Source organism: Bos mutus, chromosome 21, assembly GCF_027580195.1.
Source record: "Bos mutus isolate GX-2022 chromosome 21, NWIPB_WYAK_1.1, whole genome shotgun sequence".
NCBI lineage: Eukaryota > Metazoa > Chordata > Mammalia > Artiodactyla > Bovidae > Bos > Bos mutus.
Genome location: NC_091637.1, coordinates 20932512 through 20948367, shown reverse-complemented (window position 1 = coordinate 20948367; position 15856 = coordinate 20932512). Strand labels below are relative to the sequence as shown.

General features: G+C 43.6%; 1 protein-coding gene across 1 annotated transcript in view; it reads left to right on the top strand.

Moving 5' to 3' along the window:
- The first annotated feature begins 663 nt into the window (after positions 1-663).
- The window catches only part of IQGAP1 (IQ motif containing GTPase activating protein 1), a 105904-nt gene continuing 90711 nt past the window's right edge, over positions 664-15856 (top strand). The window contains exons 1-2 of the mRNA XM_070358326.1: positions 664-821; positions 2814-2913. Coding sequence (XP_070214427.1) covers positions 767-821; positions 2814-2913 — 155 coding nt within the window. The 5' untranslated portion in view covers positions 664-766. The remainder of the gene's footprint in view (positions 822-2813; positions 2914-15856) is intronic.

Genomic DNA, 15856 nt, shown 5'->3' with positions numbered 1-15856 from the left:
TCCTAAAAAGGTAAAGAGTCCCCTAAAAGGAAGAACTTGCAAAAAACAGTGGCAATGAATCTAGCGGGAAGGAAATCTGGACAAACACAACTCTCCTGCTTTAGCATGCACTTCTCAGATACAGGAGGGGTTAAGCAGTTCAACTACGGCGACAGCTGGCGAATCTGGGAGAAGACCTGACGAAATCTGGGAGACTTGTCTCGACTGCCAGTATGTGCGGCCCCTTAGGGCAGTTTGGGTCCTGCATGTGTCTACAGGAACACACTGGGCCACTTCAAAGAAGGCCTTCCTTGAGCCCTTTGGTGCAGAAGAGTTTGGTTAGGTGGGAAGGGGAACGGAAGATGCCCACGTGTTTTGTGTCAGGGTACAGACACTGGCGGCATTTTGATAAGTGGCGCGGATCGGGCGGCGGCCGGGGAGGGCAAAGATCCAGGGCCGGGGCGGGTCTTCTCCGTCCAGAAGAGCTGCCAGCGAGAAGGATTGGCGGGCAGGCTCCGCCTTCTTCCTTCCGTCTCCAGAGGGCTTTTTGGGTGCAGGGAGGGGGCCGGGGGCGGAGCCGGGAGGTACAGGCCCCGCCTCCTTCCGCCCTCTCCCGTCGGCGCGGCAGGGCGGGGACGCTGGGGCGGGGCCCACGGGTGGGGCCGGCGGGGCGGGGCGGAGCCTCGGGGACCAGGGCAGCCCGCGCACTGTGCAGTAGCTGCCGCCGCCGCCGCCCGCGCCTCCAAGGTCTCGCCGCTTCCTGAGCAGAGACCCGGGCTCGGCCGCCATGTCCTCCACGGACGAGGTTGACGGACTGGGCGTGGCTCGGCCGCACTATGGCTGTGAGTGTGGGCTCCGCGGCGCGGGGGTCCTGGGACGGGCTCGCCGTCTCCCCGGCGCCGTTTTCCCTGGGGGCTGGCCTGGCGGGTGGGGCAGGGCGGCTGTGGGCCGTGCGGACCCGGAAGAGCCGGTGCGACGGGGTGGCGGGTGGCGAGGCCCCCAGCCCGCGCCCCCCCGGTGTCCGAGGCGGCCGGGACCCCGGCCGCCCCCACGCCTGGTCCCGGACGCTGCGGCCGGAGGGCCCCACCCAGCGCCTCCCGCCGCCCAGCTCGACCGAGATTGGGGAGACGGCCTAGGGTGAGGTGGCAGGAGGACGGTGCAGGGCGTGTCCCGGGAACCGGAGCCCCGAGACGCGGGCTCTGCTCTGGCTTCGCGGGAAGGCGCTGCCCGAGCGCTGCCTGCGGGTACATCCAGGGTCCAGACCTGCCCGGCCCCAGGCTAGCTGAGAGGTGCGGCCCTGGGCAAGTCACTTCAGCTTTCTCGGCCTTAGTTCCCTCGACAGGATTTCAAAAGTGAAGACACAAAAAAGAAAAAAAGAAACATACCTCTGACTTCCTCATTTTCCGAATCTCATTTTCTGTCCCTGTCCTGGGACATCACTGAACTGCAGGTGGAATAGTTACCGCTGGCCAAAGGAGGGCCTTTTGGAGTCTTGAGGTTTCCGATTTTATTTGATATTCTGAGAATAGTGTTTTAGGCTAATTTCACTCTACAGTTCTGTGCGAGGTATTATGTCAAATTTGTGACATTAAAGCTGAGTAAGACCAGACCCTGCTTTCAAAGAACGTTTTAATTAGGGAGGCAGACAGGTGTAACTATCTAATGATAATAAGGAGGGATAGAGATAAAGGTGTCATGTGAACCAACCAGGCTTAAAAGGTAATGTGTATGAAGAGGAGGGGTTTGGGGAAAGCAGTAGGAACACAGATAGGACATTTGAACAGAGCCTTGCAGTATGCTGTGCAGTTTGACAGGGCAGGGTGGGGCAAGACATGAGGGTGAAGCGGAAGAGTGTGAACCAAGTTATGGAAGAGAAGAGCGCTCTGTGTGTTGGCTCCTGAGTTGTGTGGAGTACACGGTAGTGTGGGGGGAAGAGTTACCAAAAGTAGTTGTGGCTACATTGGGAAAGGCATTGAATGCCAATCCCAGCACTTAGGCATTTTTTTCTGTTTCCTGGATGCCCATAAAGGAAGCAGGTTGCTTTGAAGTTAATCTTAGGGGCTTTTGAGACAGACCACCTGGGTTTGACTATAGGCTCCATCATTTATTAGCCTTGGGGCAAAGATCAGCCAACCTCAGTTCCTCATTTGTAAATCATTTGATAATCACAGGATTGTTGTGGGGCTTCCATGGGAGAATGCATGTAAAATGCACAGTACAATCACTGCCACTTAGGTCTCAGTGACTGCTGGCTTTAGTGATTAATAAAAAAGTGAAAAAGCACAAAGTGCTCTGGATTGAGAGTCTGGCAGATAGATCAGCACAAATTTGGACCAAAATCTCAAGTCATAGAGTACATATAGTACATGTTCATTATATTGGGGGCTTCCCAAGTTGCTCATCAGTAAAGAATCCACCTGCCAATGTAGGAGACATGGGTTCGATCCCTGGGTCAGGAAGATCCCCTGGAGAAGGAAATGGCAACCCATTTCAGTATTATTGCCTGGAGAATCCCATGGACAGAGGAGGCTGGCGGGCTACAGTCCCTGAGGTTGAAAGAGGGGCAAGAGGGACAACTTAGCAACTGAACAACTGTACAATATGTTATTGTATTTAAAAGTACAATAACATAATATTGTACTTTTAAATAGATACTAAGATGAATATATAACAGTTGAAAAATGGTTCCTATCTAAGGAAAGTCATTATAGTACACCTGGCTATCCATACAATACCCTAACTCTCCAGGTGACCAGCAGGAATTTGATGCTGTGGCATTCTTTCATCGCTCAGGAAGGGTTACAGATTCTTACATTCTTCCTTTCATGTTTTAGCTGTCCTGGATAATGAGAGACTTACTGCAGAGGAGATGGATGAGAGGAGACGTCAGAATGTGGCCTATGAATACCTTTGTCATTTGGAAGAAGCAAAGAGGTAAAGACTGGCTGGAGAGAAGATTGGGAGAAAGGAGCTGATACTGTGTGAACAAAGATAAAGATCTCGTTGAGTATGTTGTAGGTGTGACTGGGAGGCAGGTCATTTGAAAGAATAAGTAAGTATAGCTAGGATTTTTTTTTCACAGGAGCAAGTAGCCTTGATGGTAGTTTTATCATGAAACAGTCTGATGGGCACTTTTGTTTGGTCTCTAAGTCATGCCAGTAGGCACTTATGTATTCTGAACATTTTCCAGGTTTGTGTTGTTCAGTTTTATGCTTATGGTGCATGTTTTGGGCACTACCAGCTATATGGGAGAAAAGCATTTTTAAGGTTTCAAGTTTTAGGCCTGAATGTTTCACTGGTTCTTTACTGATTTTGCTTTATATGTGAATTGGGTCCATTTTCCTCTCTGTAGTGCTCTGGGTGTAGCTCCATCCATTTGGCAATATTCAAAGACTGTTTACCAAAGGCAGTGTCATCTGCATTATTCGTGAAGTTAATGTGCAACTGCTGTTTTCCATTTTCAGATGCTCCAAGACCTTGTGGTCTTAGAGTGTCGATTTACTATCAGTGGTTCATTTCTTTTGTTCTGCTGCTTGTTTTTGTTTTTGTTTTTTTGCAAGATTGCAGGGTAAATAGATGTAATTACAGATCATGTATCCTATAAGTGAGCTTTGGTGGAAAAGGCCAGCAAGGGAAAATGAGAGGTTTTGTGGTTAAAGTCCAATGAAAATCCAGGATGTTTCGAAGGGTGCTAATAAACAAGAGTTTTTTGTCTTGTTTTGTCTTTTTAATTTTGAAAATCTTAAAACACTACAGGAAAGTCCAGAGAACAATACACCAGACATCATGTATTCCAAAACTAGCAAATGTCAGTCCTTCACATTTTTCCCTTTGCTCTAAAAAGGCACAGTTGGAGTCCCCTTTGTGTTCCTCCCTGGTCCCATTCTCTTCCTTTCTATTCCTGGGGTTACCTCTAATATGCATTTGATGCATCCTCTTGAATCTGGGCTTCTTTTCTGAGCTTAAAGCCCTTGCATGAGACTGGGGAAGGGGAGAGGGGATTAGTGATGATTTAGGTGGAGAGAATGGTAATTAACACTTATTTTTCTAAATGGAAGGTTAAATGGAAGGAGGTGAATATGTTATTAGGAAGGGGTATGTTTCTCATGCAAAGTTTGTAAGGAACAAAAACATTAAGTCCTCTGTTACCCAAATTATAGACTAGATCTAATTTTGGAAGGTAAAGAATTTAAAAGCTGTAGCTGTTACGAAAGACCACCTTGTGCTCTGTGAAGACTTGGTTGGTGTCTTTGTTGAGGTGACCTGTGGGTGAGACAAGGGCCCCAACCTATCTTCCTTCCCCTAAGACATTTCTGCTTTTAATATTGGATTTGCACAGTAAAATTCCCTTTTTGAAAAAGGGTGTTTTAGTTAACATTCCCTTGCAACCACTAATCCAGTTCTATTATTATTTTTTAATTTGGCCATGCTTGTGGTTTGTGTGATCTTGGTTCCCTGATGAGGGATCAAAATTGCACCCTTGGCAGTGAAAGCTTGGAGTCCTAACCACTGAACTGCTCAGGGAAGTCCTCAGTTCAGCTTATCTAGTTCAGCCATCTCATTTCAGTAAGGAAACTGAGGTCTGAATGTCCATGGTCATGTGTAGTTTTCTTTATTGAAGAATAGTTTCCATCATTTTAAACAGTGGTGTCTAACCAGCTGTGTATATTAGAATTGTCAGGGGAGCTTAAAAAATGTGGCTCTTTGAACTTTACCACAGAGATTCTGGTTCAGTAGATCTGGGCTAAAAGGTCCAGATACCTATATATTTTAAGAACTCCTGATGGTTCTGATTGGGCTTCCCTGGTGACTCAGTGGTAAAGAACCCAACTGCCAATGCAGGAGACGCAGGTTCGATCCCTGGCTCCGGAAGATCCCTCTGGAGAAGGAAATGGCAACGCACTCCAGTATTCTTGCCTGGAGAATCCCATGGACAGAGGAGACTGGCGGGCTACAGTCCATGTGATCACAAAGAGTTGGACATGACCTAGTGACTAAACAACAACAGCAAAATGGTTCTCATGGTCCCCCCTAGTAGAGAAATGAGATTGAAAATCACGTTTTAGAATTCTCCCTTACACTAGATTACGATAGCCTGACTAGGATGGTGTTCTTTATCACATTTCCTTCTTCAAGTGCTGCATTAGGAAGGCATGTCATTTCCCTCTACTTCAGAGCATGTTCTTTTCTGGCAGGTTTGCTTTTTTTTCCTTTTCCTAGGATAAAAAAGGATCCCATTTCCTTTAAAATCCATCCAGGGGCCATGATCCCCTGGGACGTTTTTCAGTTGGGTGCTTCTGCATACTTAGGGAGTGACTAAGGCGGTGAGACATTTGAGACAGTCTTGATTTTTCATGCTTTTGGCTTTTTATCCTTGTACACTCTGCGCTTTGGCCCCACATTGAGGAAATGTGCCTGGTTTATTTTATGGAGGCAGTTACAGAAGATCTGGATGCAGTAGCTTTTGTTGTTTGTTTAAAGCTTTGATTAGATTATCAACTTCGGAAGCACCTCTTTAGACTACACCTAGAAAGGGCTAGGACAAGAAGCCTGGGGATGTCGTACTGAGAAAAGGAGACTGGGATACCTCCTGGCCACCTGTCGAGGCTGCTGCCACCCCTAGAGTGTCCGAGGTGTACCACAGACAGATCACATGCTCTTGCTTATTAGCTGCGGCTTCAGCCACCAGTCGTGTCTCCTACCCGGTGAGCTAGGGTGTATGTACCTTGTGTGCTGCCAAGGCTCATCTGGCACAAGTCCTTTTTGCCTCTTTGGATTGGCCCCATCCTGTTTCCTTCATAACCTCTACCCCTCCCAGTTTGGAGGAGTCCCAAGGTCTGGAATTTACACCCACTCCAAGGCCAGGAAGAAAGATCAGAGAGATCCAGGGGAGAAAAGGTCCCCCTCTTTAGTTCTGTTTATAATACTGCTCTCCTCCCACTAATGGCCCCACCTTATAGCACAGTGGCCCCATTGTGTATCCCAGGGCGCTGTGCTTTCTCCTGTACCTGCCACAGCTCTGTTGTGGGAAGAGAGGAGAGTGTGTGGAGGGAGAGAGCATATAAACAGGGAGTGCAGGCAGGGAGTGTAATGAGAGTGTGTGTAGAGAATAAGTGAGAGCGTGTTGTGAGTTTAACCTGAAAGGGTAAGTGGGAAAATTTAGGAGTGATTCTCTAAAAGTGTACATTCTGGGAGTGGTTGGGAAATAGAAACTACAGAGATTCTGCTTTACTCTAGTTTCAATACAGAAATTAAGTTCTTGTTCTAATGCAGTGTCATCAAGTTTTATGCTGAGGGCTACAGAGTAGACCAAGGGCTTTTTATTAAGTGAGACTTCATACATTCTGTATTTATGCTTAAATGTGGGCTCATTTTTATCCTATTGCCTATTCTGATTGGGCTTTACATTTGTTTTGGCTAAGCAGCAGCTGTACAGTAGAGATGAAGAGCATTTTTCACTCAGTTGAAGGAGGTGAGGTTTAAATATATGAGATATGGTTAAGTGTTCAGTAGTAGAAAGATCAGAAGGTTCAAGTGAAAAGAACTGAGAAGGGAATGTAACAGTCTGCAGGGCAGGAGAAGGAGTGAGTAGGACTCAAAATGGGAGGAGATCCAGTTAGGTTTAAGGTCACAGGAAGAAGGTTAATTCCAGCATTTCCACAAGTTTGACAGTTTAGGATTCCTTCTTTCAGAGGCTTGCCCATTCGCCCTTCTGAGCCTGTCATGGGTCTCCTTCCTCTTGCTCAAGTCAGGGAGCAGAGCAACTCCTCCCTTCCCCCCCCTCCCCGTTCCCCCAAATCGGGGAAAGTGAAGGCTGTGGCTGGTCGGAGACTGTGAAAAACCATGTGATGTTAACAGGAGTGTAACACTAAATAGAAGCACTTTACCTTCTGTAATTTAGGGGGGTTGAAAAAGTATCTTGCAAAGAAACTGGTCCTTGAGAACAAATTCTCTTTTGTACGTATGTATGCCTTTGTTTCTGGCATCGAATATTTTCCAGATCTCCTTTCCTGTAAGTGGGATCAGAATTCCAGTTACATCTGGATGTATCTAGGCTGGTACACTGCCATCATGAAATGAGAAATTAAAGACGTTTAACTAGAAGCTTGCCCGCCAGCTTGGAGAATTCCCTTAGGGAGGCATATCACTTAGAGATTGGGGAGGGTCATTTTTAGATTGACCCAAGCTCTCCTTTCACAGATGAGAAAACAAATTTAATTGTTTGATGAGGCCCAGTGTGACTAAAGGGCCACAATAAATGTAGCTTTGTAGTGGTACTTTCGAAGTACAAGCTGGATGCATTCATGTGTTTATGATTATCAAGGAGAAGTATGGGGCGGGATTTATTCTTAAAATGGTGACATAGATGAAAGTCTCATTTTTTCTGAAATTTACCTAGTGCAACTGCCTTGGAAAGACTCCATGGTAAGAAGTGGGTTGCTATTTAAAAGTGATAAAACTGATTCAAACTATGAGTGCTTTTTCTTATTATTACAATGTTACAAATCGGCAGATACGTTCCCAGCGTGGCCACATAAACCTCGCCTACAGTGTAGCTGAGCCATTTAGTAAATTTACAATGTGAGAAATGTAGACAGTAATCTGGTATAAATTAGGCAGTCTACTAGTTATTAGCTGCTGTGATTACTAAGAAAAGTCATATGACCATAGTCTCATAATACTTATAATTAAGTAGAACAAATTTTAAAAGCCCGAATAAAACATCTTTGAAAATCTTGACTGTTGAAATACTCGAAATGTAAAGAATGAGGACTTTCAGTTTTGGCAGGTGTGAGTCTGATTCTGGTCTTGCAAGCTTCTTAACTTTAGGGGCAAGAGCCCAGGTTTGTACTTTGCAGAATGATGTGCACTTTAGGAAGCTGAGGTGAGTGTTAAGTGCCTGGCACTGTGTCTGAAGTACAGTGGGCACTCAATAAACGTATTCTTTATCCTGGTCCTTGGGGAAAGCAGATTTAATATGAAGACGAAGAGGCATTCATAAACTTTTCTGGGGAATTTTCTGGGTACTTTCAAGATTCTCCAGGGTGGGACCTCTAGTTTTTTCGCTTCATTCTTAAGCTGTTGTCTGAAAGAACAAGAGGATACCTCTAGGTATTGGAAGGTGTGAGAAGACTTTTCCTTTTTACATAATGCTTTTCTGTGTACTTAAAATGCTTTTTGAAGGCAATGGCAACCCACTCCAGTACTCTTGCCTGGAAAATCCCATGGACGGAGGAGCCTGGTGGGCTGCAGTCCATGGGGTCACTAAATGTCAGATACAACTGAGCGACTTCACTTTCACTTTTCACTTTTCACTTTCATGCATTGGAGAGGGAAATGGCAACCCACTCCAGTGTTCTTGCCTGGAGAATCCCAGGGACGGGGGAGCCTGGTGGGCTGCCGTCTGTGGGGTCGCACAGAGTTGGACACTACTGAAGCGACTTAGCAGCAGCAGCAGCAGCAAAATGCTTTTTACGGTGATCATGAATTTTATAATGAAAAAGGAACGGATTAAGAACAAGGAAAAACTGGGAATTCCCTGGTGGTCCAGTGGTTAGGACTCTGCACTTTTACTGAGGAGGGCCCAGGTTCAATCTCTTGATTGAAAAAAGAAGAAAGAAAAAGGAAAAAGTGTCCAAGTATATAATTTTTAGATAGTGGTAATCACAAATTTTGGGCTTCCTTGGTGGCTCAGACAGTAAAGAAACTTAGAATTTGTAATTGTCATCTTAATTATGATTTTCATTGGGTACATGATATCTGTAGTTTATTTAGATTTATTCCAAAGTTATATTGCCTTGATTTCTGAAAAGATTAAATGTTTCCCCATGTTTGTTTACTGTTTATTTTATTATGCAAATTATCAATGGCATTTGTCTATTTTCTTGAGTTATATTGTTGATTTTTGGAAGCTTTCTTATGGGTATCAGCCTGTTGTATTGCTATATTTTCTCTTGATTTTCCATTTTATTCTTTCACTGTATGGAATTTTTAAATTTTATGTAGTTTAAGTGGTAATCTTTTTGCAATTTCTTGTATCTAGTTTAATTTCTGTAAGACTTTGCTAAAATCTGAAGTTTTCTGTTAGCTTTTCTATGATTTAGTGATTTAATTTTTTAAGCATCTGAGTCTTTAAATTTCGTGTTTCTAAATCATTCTGATATTATTTAAAAATAATCTTTCTACTATGTATTAGGGATTGATATCTACTATGTCAGATATTGAATTACATATAGTTCTCTTTCTAGGCTTATTATTCTGTTATGGTGAACTGTGTTTCATTTTTCTTAGAGAAATCTATAACTTCATTTTTTGTATTTGTTATTTAGAAACATTTGAAGCTAGCTTGATTTTTAGCTCTAAGACAAGTAACATTTTAAAAATACTTTTTCACAATTTGAAACTTGTAAAGTTCTTGTTTCTTACAAAGTGTCCTCATGTTACATATTACAGTTGATACCAGCTTAGTAATTTTGCCTGTAAATGTGGAAACTCTTCTCGATTTATATCTTCATATCTTTTTTGTTTATTTTTGCTCTTGGAAATTGTTATACCTTTAATAATTGGTTCTGATTTAGTAGTCTTTCTTGGGGGTGCCTGCTGGTAGGTTAGATATCTCAATGTCTTGTGGCTGATCTTGTTTGTTTAAATTTTCTGTTTCACTAACTTGGTTTTCTGCCATCTTGATTTTTCCTCTTTGAGTCTGTTAACGGTGGTTGCTTTGTCCTGTTGCAGTGTTCATTTTGGCCTATTAACTCCTTTTCCCTCTCTACTCTTGTTAATAGGTCAAAAGGTCTCTGATTTGGCTACAAAATCCTTCTTTCCACCTGAAAAGGATCCTGTATATATCACTAAATAGTGTGATTTAGGATCCTTTTCAGGTGGAAAAAAGGAGTTTGTAGCCAAGAGAGTTGGTTACTTTACCAGTTCCCCTTATTTTCAGTAAGTGTTGGAGTGGATCTGACCACAGGAAATTGGTGTTAACCGGTTTGTCCACCAGTCAAGGTTAGGAAAGTCTGGTTGGGCTAAGTCTTGGGCCATTAGTTTGACCTCATCTGACATATTTCTTCTGGCCTTAGATGTCAAAGCAGCAATTGTTCATATATCTTGATGTTCCCAATTTAAGAAATAGTAAAAATATACTTGAAGGCCGAAGTTGGCATGTTCTAGGAATGTGATTTTCTGGCTTTGCATGATACTCTGTCTCTAATTTCTGCGTGATTCCTTCTGTTTCACAGTTTAGCAGTTTGGGGATACCTGATGGTAGAAGGACCTGTTTCAAACATTTTTAAACCATGCGGTATTTGATGGTTGCATGGCTGTTTCTATCTGGGGCTGCTAAGTAAACCCTTTCACAGGAAGTATTTGTGTAAGTAAGTGCTGGTAGGCAAAGTGAGACCATCCGGAAGTGATTCATGCGACTGGGGTTGTTTGTTTAAGTTGGGACTTGGTTGCCTAGAGACTGTATCTGAGCAAGCTCAGTGAAGTGCCACATGAATGCAGAGGTCCTATTGCCTACCTGATCGAAAAAGGACCCTGCCATTTCATTTTTCTTCTGAAAGACCTTCTCATAATCTCATTGATCCCCGTACTTTGTTGTGAATCAAAAAATCTTAAACATATAAATGAAAAAATCTGGTTAAAGGGTTTATTTGAAGGGAAATCTACTTGCTTAAATCTGAATGTTTAAAATTTTTTTCTTTTAATTGTGCGATAGGAAGAATTAATTTTTTTCAGTGTTTTATTACAGAAACTTTAATACTTCAGATACCCTTACACCAGCTAAGAGGTAGCAAAACAACCCCCACACCCCCTAGCCAAAAACCAACCCTGCAGTTTGCATGGACAGCATGATATGCAAGATTCCTGTTTGTCCCGAGGTCAGTGTCTCCCCACCTGCCTCCTCCTCCTCCTCCTCATCAGTACCATTTATTGAGCACTTAATCATGTACTGGGTACTATGCTAAGCACTTCATATGTGTTGTCTAATTAGCTGTGCTTGAAGTGAGGTGCTTATTCTTATCTACATTTAACAGAAAAGAAAGCAAAGCGCAAAGAGCTTGACTCACCATCTCTTTAAGTGATAGATCCAGATTCCAGGCTTGGCGAGGACTCCAAAGCCTTTGCTCTTCCCTGGTCTAGTCTCTCACTTCCGTACCATTTGTGCTTCAAAATCTAATGTCAGCAACAGTAGTTACCAGTAATTAAGCAGAATGATGGTGTGTTGTGTGTTCAGATGCTAAGTCATCTCCAGTTTTCTGCGACCCCATGGACTACAGCATGCCAGGCTCCCCTGTCTTTCACTATCTCCCAGAGTTTGCTCAAATTCATGTCCATTGAGTCAGTGATGCCATCTAACCATCTCATCTTCTCCCACCCTCTTTTCCTTTTGCCTTCAATCTTCCCCAGCATCAGGGTCTTTTCCAGTGAGTTGACTCTTTGCCTCAGGTGGCCAAAGTATTGGAGCTTCAGCATCAGTCCTTTCAATGAATGTTCAGGGTTGATTTCCTTTAGGATTGATTGATCTCCTTGCATACAACATTACAGTGAGATAGGCATGTTTTTATTTTAAAGAGGGAAAAAAATAAGTAGGTATCACATACTTCAAGGTCACGTAATGTCTGTGGAACTCAAGCCCACTTCTGTGTGGCACTGTCGCTGCCGCTGTCAGCCTCTACTGAGGGGGCAGTGTTTAAGTCCACAGTTCCGTCAGCTGGTTCCCAGGCACTAAACAGCTGGCTTGGCGTCAGGTGGGTGAGGGAATGTGAGCTGTTTCTTGCTTCTCACTGCAGAGTCTCTTTTACCTGCTTCATATAGGTGGTCTCTGTATTTGACTCATGTATTCATGCATCTAACAAATTGTCGGACTCTGCCTAATATACTTTTTCTTATTCACTGCAAAGCTAAAGATAGTGATAGGCATACATGAGTAACTGCTGGCCGTTGATTGAGGAGAAATGTGTGCCTGCATGCTTATAAGGAATGCAGTAAACATTAAGTTAAGTGATTTTTTACAGGGGTCTAGAAACATAACTTGGGACTTTCCTGGAGGCTCAGTGGTGAAGAATATCTGCCTGCCAATTCAGGAGACTCAGGTTTGATCCATGAGTGAGGAAAATGCCCTGGAGGAGGAAATGGCAACCCACTCTAGTATTCTTGCCTGGAGAATCCATGGACAGAGGAGCCTGGTGGGCTGCCGTCCATGGGGTTGCAAAGAGTCAGACACCACTGAATGACTAAACAACAACAATAACAACAACAAAGAGACATAACTGGTCTGTGATAAATTTGCATCTGTTTAACTTTTTTGACCTAATGCCTACTCACTAAGATGGCCTCCCGGGATTGGAAATGGATACAGTAGGGGTCCCATGGTTACATACAGCAACTCTGGAGAGACTAGAGAGGGGGCCTGGTTAGTTTTCTTCTTCCTAACCTGGCACGTCTTCTCAGTTCAGCTCAGAAAGGCTTTCCCTCCTTCCCAGTTGCTTATTTTTTCAGTAGTGACCTCATGCAGACAGGAGTGGCATTGGAAATTGCCTTGGACAGTTTGGCAAGAATTGTATTTTTTGGTGTTGTGGGTGGAGGAAAGGCCTGTCTCCAGGCCTCTATTTCTTCCTTACTCCGAATACCTTCCTGTTGACTCACTGGAAATCCTAACGAGAAGCAGAAGGAGCGTCAGAGAGGTGGCTGCCAGCCCAGGGCTTGGCTTCTGTCGGGCTAGAAGTCTAGGGACTCAGAGGACTCTGGCTTTAAGAAAAATTGTGAGGCTTTTGCAGTAGAAGGAAATACTATTGTTGTGATAGGTGTTTATCCATAAGGTAGAAAGCATCAGCCTTTTGCTAGGGATCATTAATCAGCAACATAAAAAACTAAGATTATTTCCTTGAAATGGCATAATTAGTGTTTAAAATTGATGCAGAGGAACTGAAGTATAAAAAGAGGGAATGGGGCACATTTAGAAAACCTGAAAGGAAAAAAACCCTATGATCATTAAAAATAGGAAAATGGTATAAAAATAAAATTTAAGGGAATTCCCTGGTGGTCCAGTGGTTGGGACTTCATGCTTTCACTGCCAGGAGTGAGGGTCCAATCCCTGGTGGGACAGCTAAGATCTGGTAAGCGAGTGAAGCAGCCAAAAAAAAAAAAAAAAAAAATCTCATGGTGTAGCAGATCATTTTATTACAAATAACATACATCTCAGATAAAGTTTAAAACAGCTAAAAGGAGACAAAAGTTACTTATCACTTACATGGCTATCACAGCACAATGTTTTCCTGCCCCGAAGACTTATCACTATGTCGTTTCTTTGGACGGTGCTTCTTAGTCACTGCTAATTTGACGAGCTTGTGCTAGACAGTGGCTTGACTTTGGGGGTTTTCCTTTAAAAACTCAAGAATACCCAGAATGGTGTTGGCAAATTTGGTCTTTAACTTTTAAACTTTTATTATTAATCATTTAAAAAACAGGTAATATAGAGACATGATACTTAATTCAGAAGCTCTGCTAGGATATTCAGTAAAGAAAAAAAAAAGTCTGCCTGCCTAGTCTTGTTTCCCAGGCACCCGGATCTTCTCTATATATGCAAATCTCTTTTGTTTCCTTGTGTAGAAGTGATAACACTATACTTTCTTCTTTGCATCTTAACATATTCTGCGTGAATACATTATAGTGCTTCATTTTCTTCCCCCTTCACAGTTGCATGGTTGTTCAGTGTATGGATTTAACCTGTCAGTGGGCATATCCCTCCCAGCTTTTACTCTTATCAGTAGTGGTGTAGTTAGCAACTTTGTATGGCTGCCATCTTGCACTTATGAGTGTTATAGGATGAGTTTCTAAAAGTGGAATTTCTTTATTTTTTGGTTTTGTTTTAGATTACTTTATTGCCAAACAAGTTGCTTCAGATTTATGAGAACAAATCATTTGATTTTCAAGGAACCTTGAATTTTAAATATTGGAATAAGGAATTGTGGACTCCTACCTCTCCATGGATATTAAAAAGAAAAAAATCCAAACCAAGAATTTACAAAGATGAATTTATAATCATCCCTCTTCCAGTTTATCTTCTTTCTCAACTTCACTTGCCAGCTCTACTAGACATTCAGTTAGGCAAACCTAGAAATTACATTTTTTTTTTCTTGTCACCTTTCAGGTCTAATTGATGCAGTTTTTTAGTGTTGTTTTAATACGTACATGTGCAGGCATGAGTGCACACACACCCACACACCATCTATTTCTGTCAGCTCACCCCATCCTCACTGCCACTTCCCATATTCAAGCTACTCTCATTGCCTAACTGATTTACAAAGATAATCCTTCCTTTGGTCTCCTGTCTCCTGGGCTTTACTGATGGCTCAACAGTAAAGAATCTGCCTGCAGTGCAGGACATGCGGGTTTGATCCCTGGGTTGGGAAGATCCCCTGGAGGAGGAAATGGCAGCCCACTCCAGTATTAATGCCTGGAGAATTCCATGGACAGAGGAACCTGGAGGGCTATAGTGCATGGTGTCGCAAAGAGTCGGACACGATGAGCATGCACATACCCACTTTTGATCTCTTGCAAGTGATTCTTTATCTTTAAAGACAATGATCTGCTGCTGCTGCTGCTAAGTCGCTTCAGTCGTGTCTGACTGTGCGACCCCATAGACGGCAGCCCACCAGGCTCCTCCGTCCCTGGGATTCTCCAGGCAAGAACACTGGAGTGGATTGCCATTTCCTTCTCCAATGCATGCAAGTGAAAAGTGAAAGTGAAGTCGCTCAGTTGTATCCAACTCTTAGCGACCCCATGGACTGCAGCCTACCAGGCTCCTCCGTCCATGGGATTTTCCAGGCAAGAGTATTGGAGTGGGGTGCCATTGCCTTCTCCGAGACAATGATCATTTACAGGCAAATAACCCCGCCTCCCCCAGCCCAGTGCTATCCCATGCTATTTAATTTCCTCTCTCCTTCATTTATAGTTACTTAAGATAGGAAACAACACACCTGCAAGATGCTGATGGAGTTTGACTCTAGGCCCAAATCTATGATCTAAACCAAATTAGTTTTTTTTGTTTGTTTGTTTTTAGTCACCAAGCCATGTCTCTTTTGTGACCCCTTGGACTGTAGCCCGCCAGGCTCTTCTGTCCATGGAATTTCCCAGGCAAGAATACTGGAGTGGGTTGCCATTTCCTTGTCCAGGGGATCTTCCTGACCTAGGGATTGAACTTGAGGCTCCTTCTTGGGAGGTAGATTCTTTACCACTTAGCCACCAGGGAAGCCCCAACACATTAGTTGAAGTACTGCATTAGTTATATTATACTAAAAGTAGAATTTCTAAGTCAGTGGGAATATCCACATTTTGTTGTTGTTCAGTTGCTTAGTCGTGTCCGACTCTGTGATCCCATGGACTGCAGCATGCCAGGCTTCCCTGTCTTTCACCATCTCCCAGAGTTTTCCCAAACTCATGTCCATTGAGTCGGTGATGCCATCCAACCATCTTATCCTCTGTCATCCTATTCTTCTCCTGCCTTCAGTCTTTTCCAACATCAGGGTATTTTTCAGTGAATCAGCTCTTGGAATTAGGTGGCCACAGTATTGGAGCTTCAGCTTCAGAATCAGTCCTTTCAATGAATATTCAGGGTTGATTTCCTTTAGGTTTGACTGGTTTGATCTCCTTGCAGTCCAAGGGACTCTCAAGAGTCTTCTCCAACACCACAGTTTGAAAGCATTAATTCTTTGGCGCTCAGCCTTCTTTATGGTCCAACTAACACACTGGGAGGGATTGGGGGCAAGAGGAGAAGGGGACGACAGAGGATGAGATGGCTGGATGGCATCACTGACTCGATGGACGTGAGTCTGAGTGAACTCCAGGAGTTGGTGATGGACAGGGAGGCCTGGCG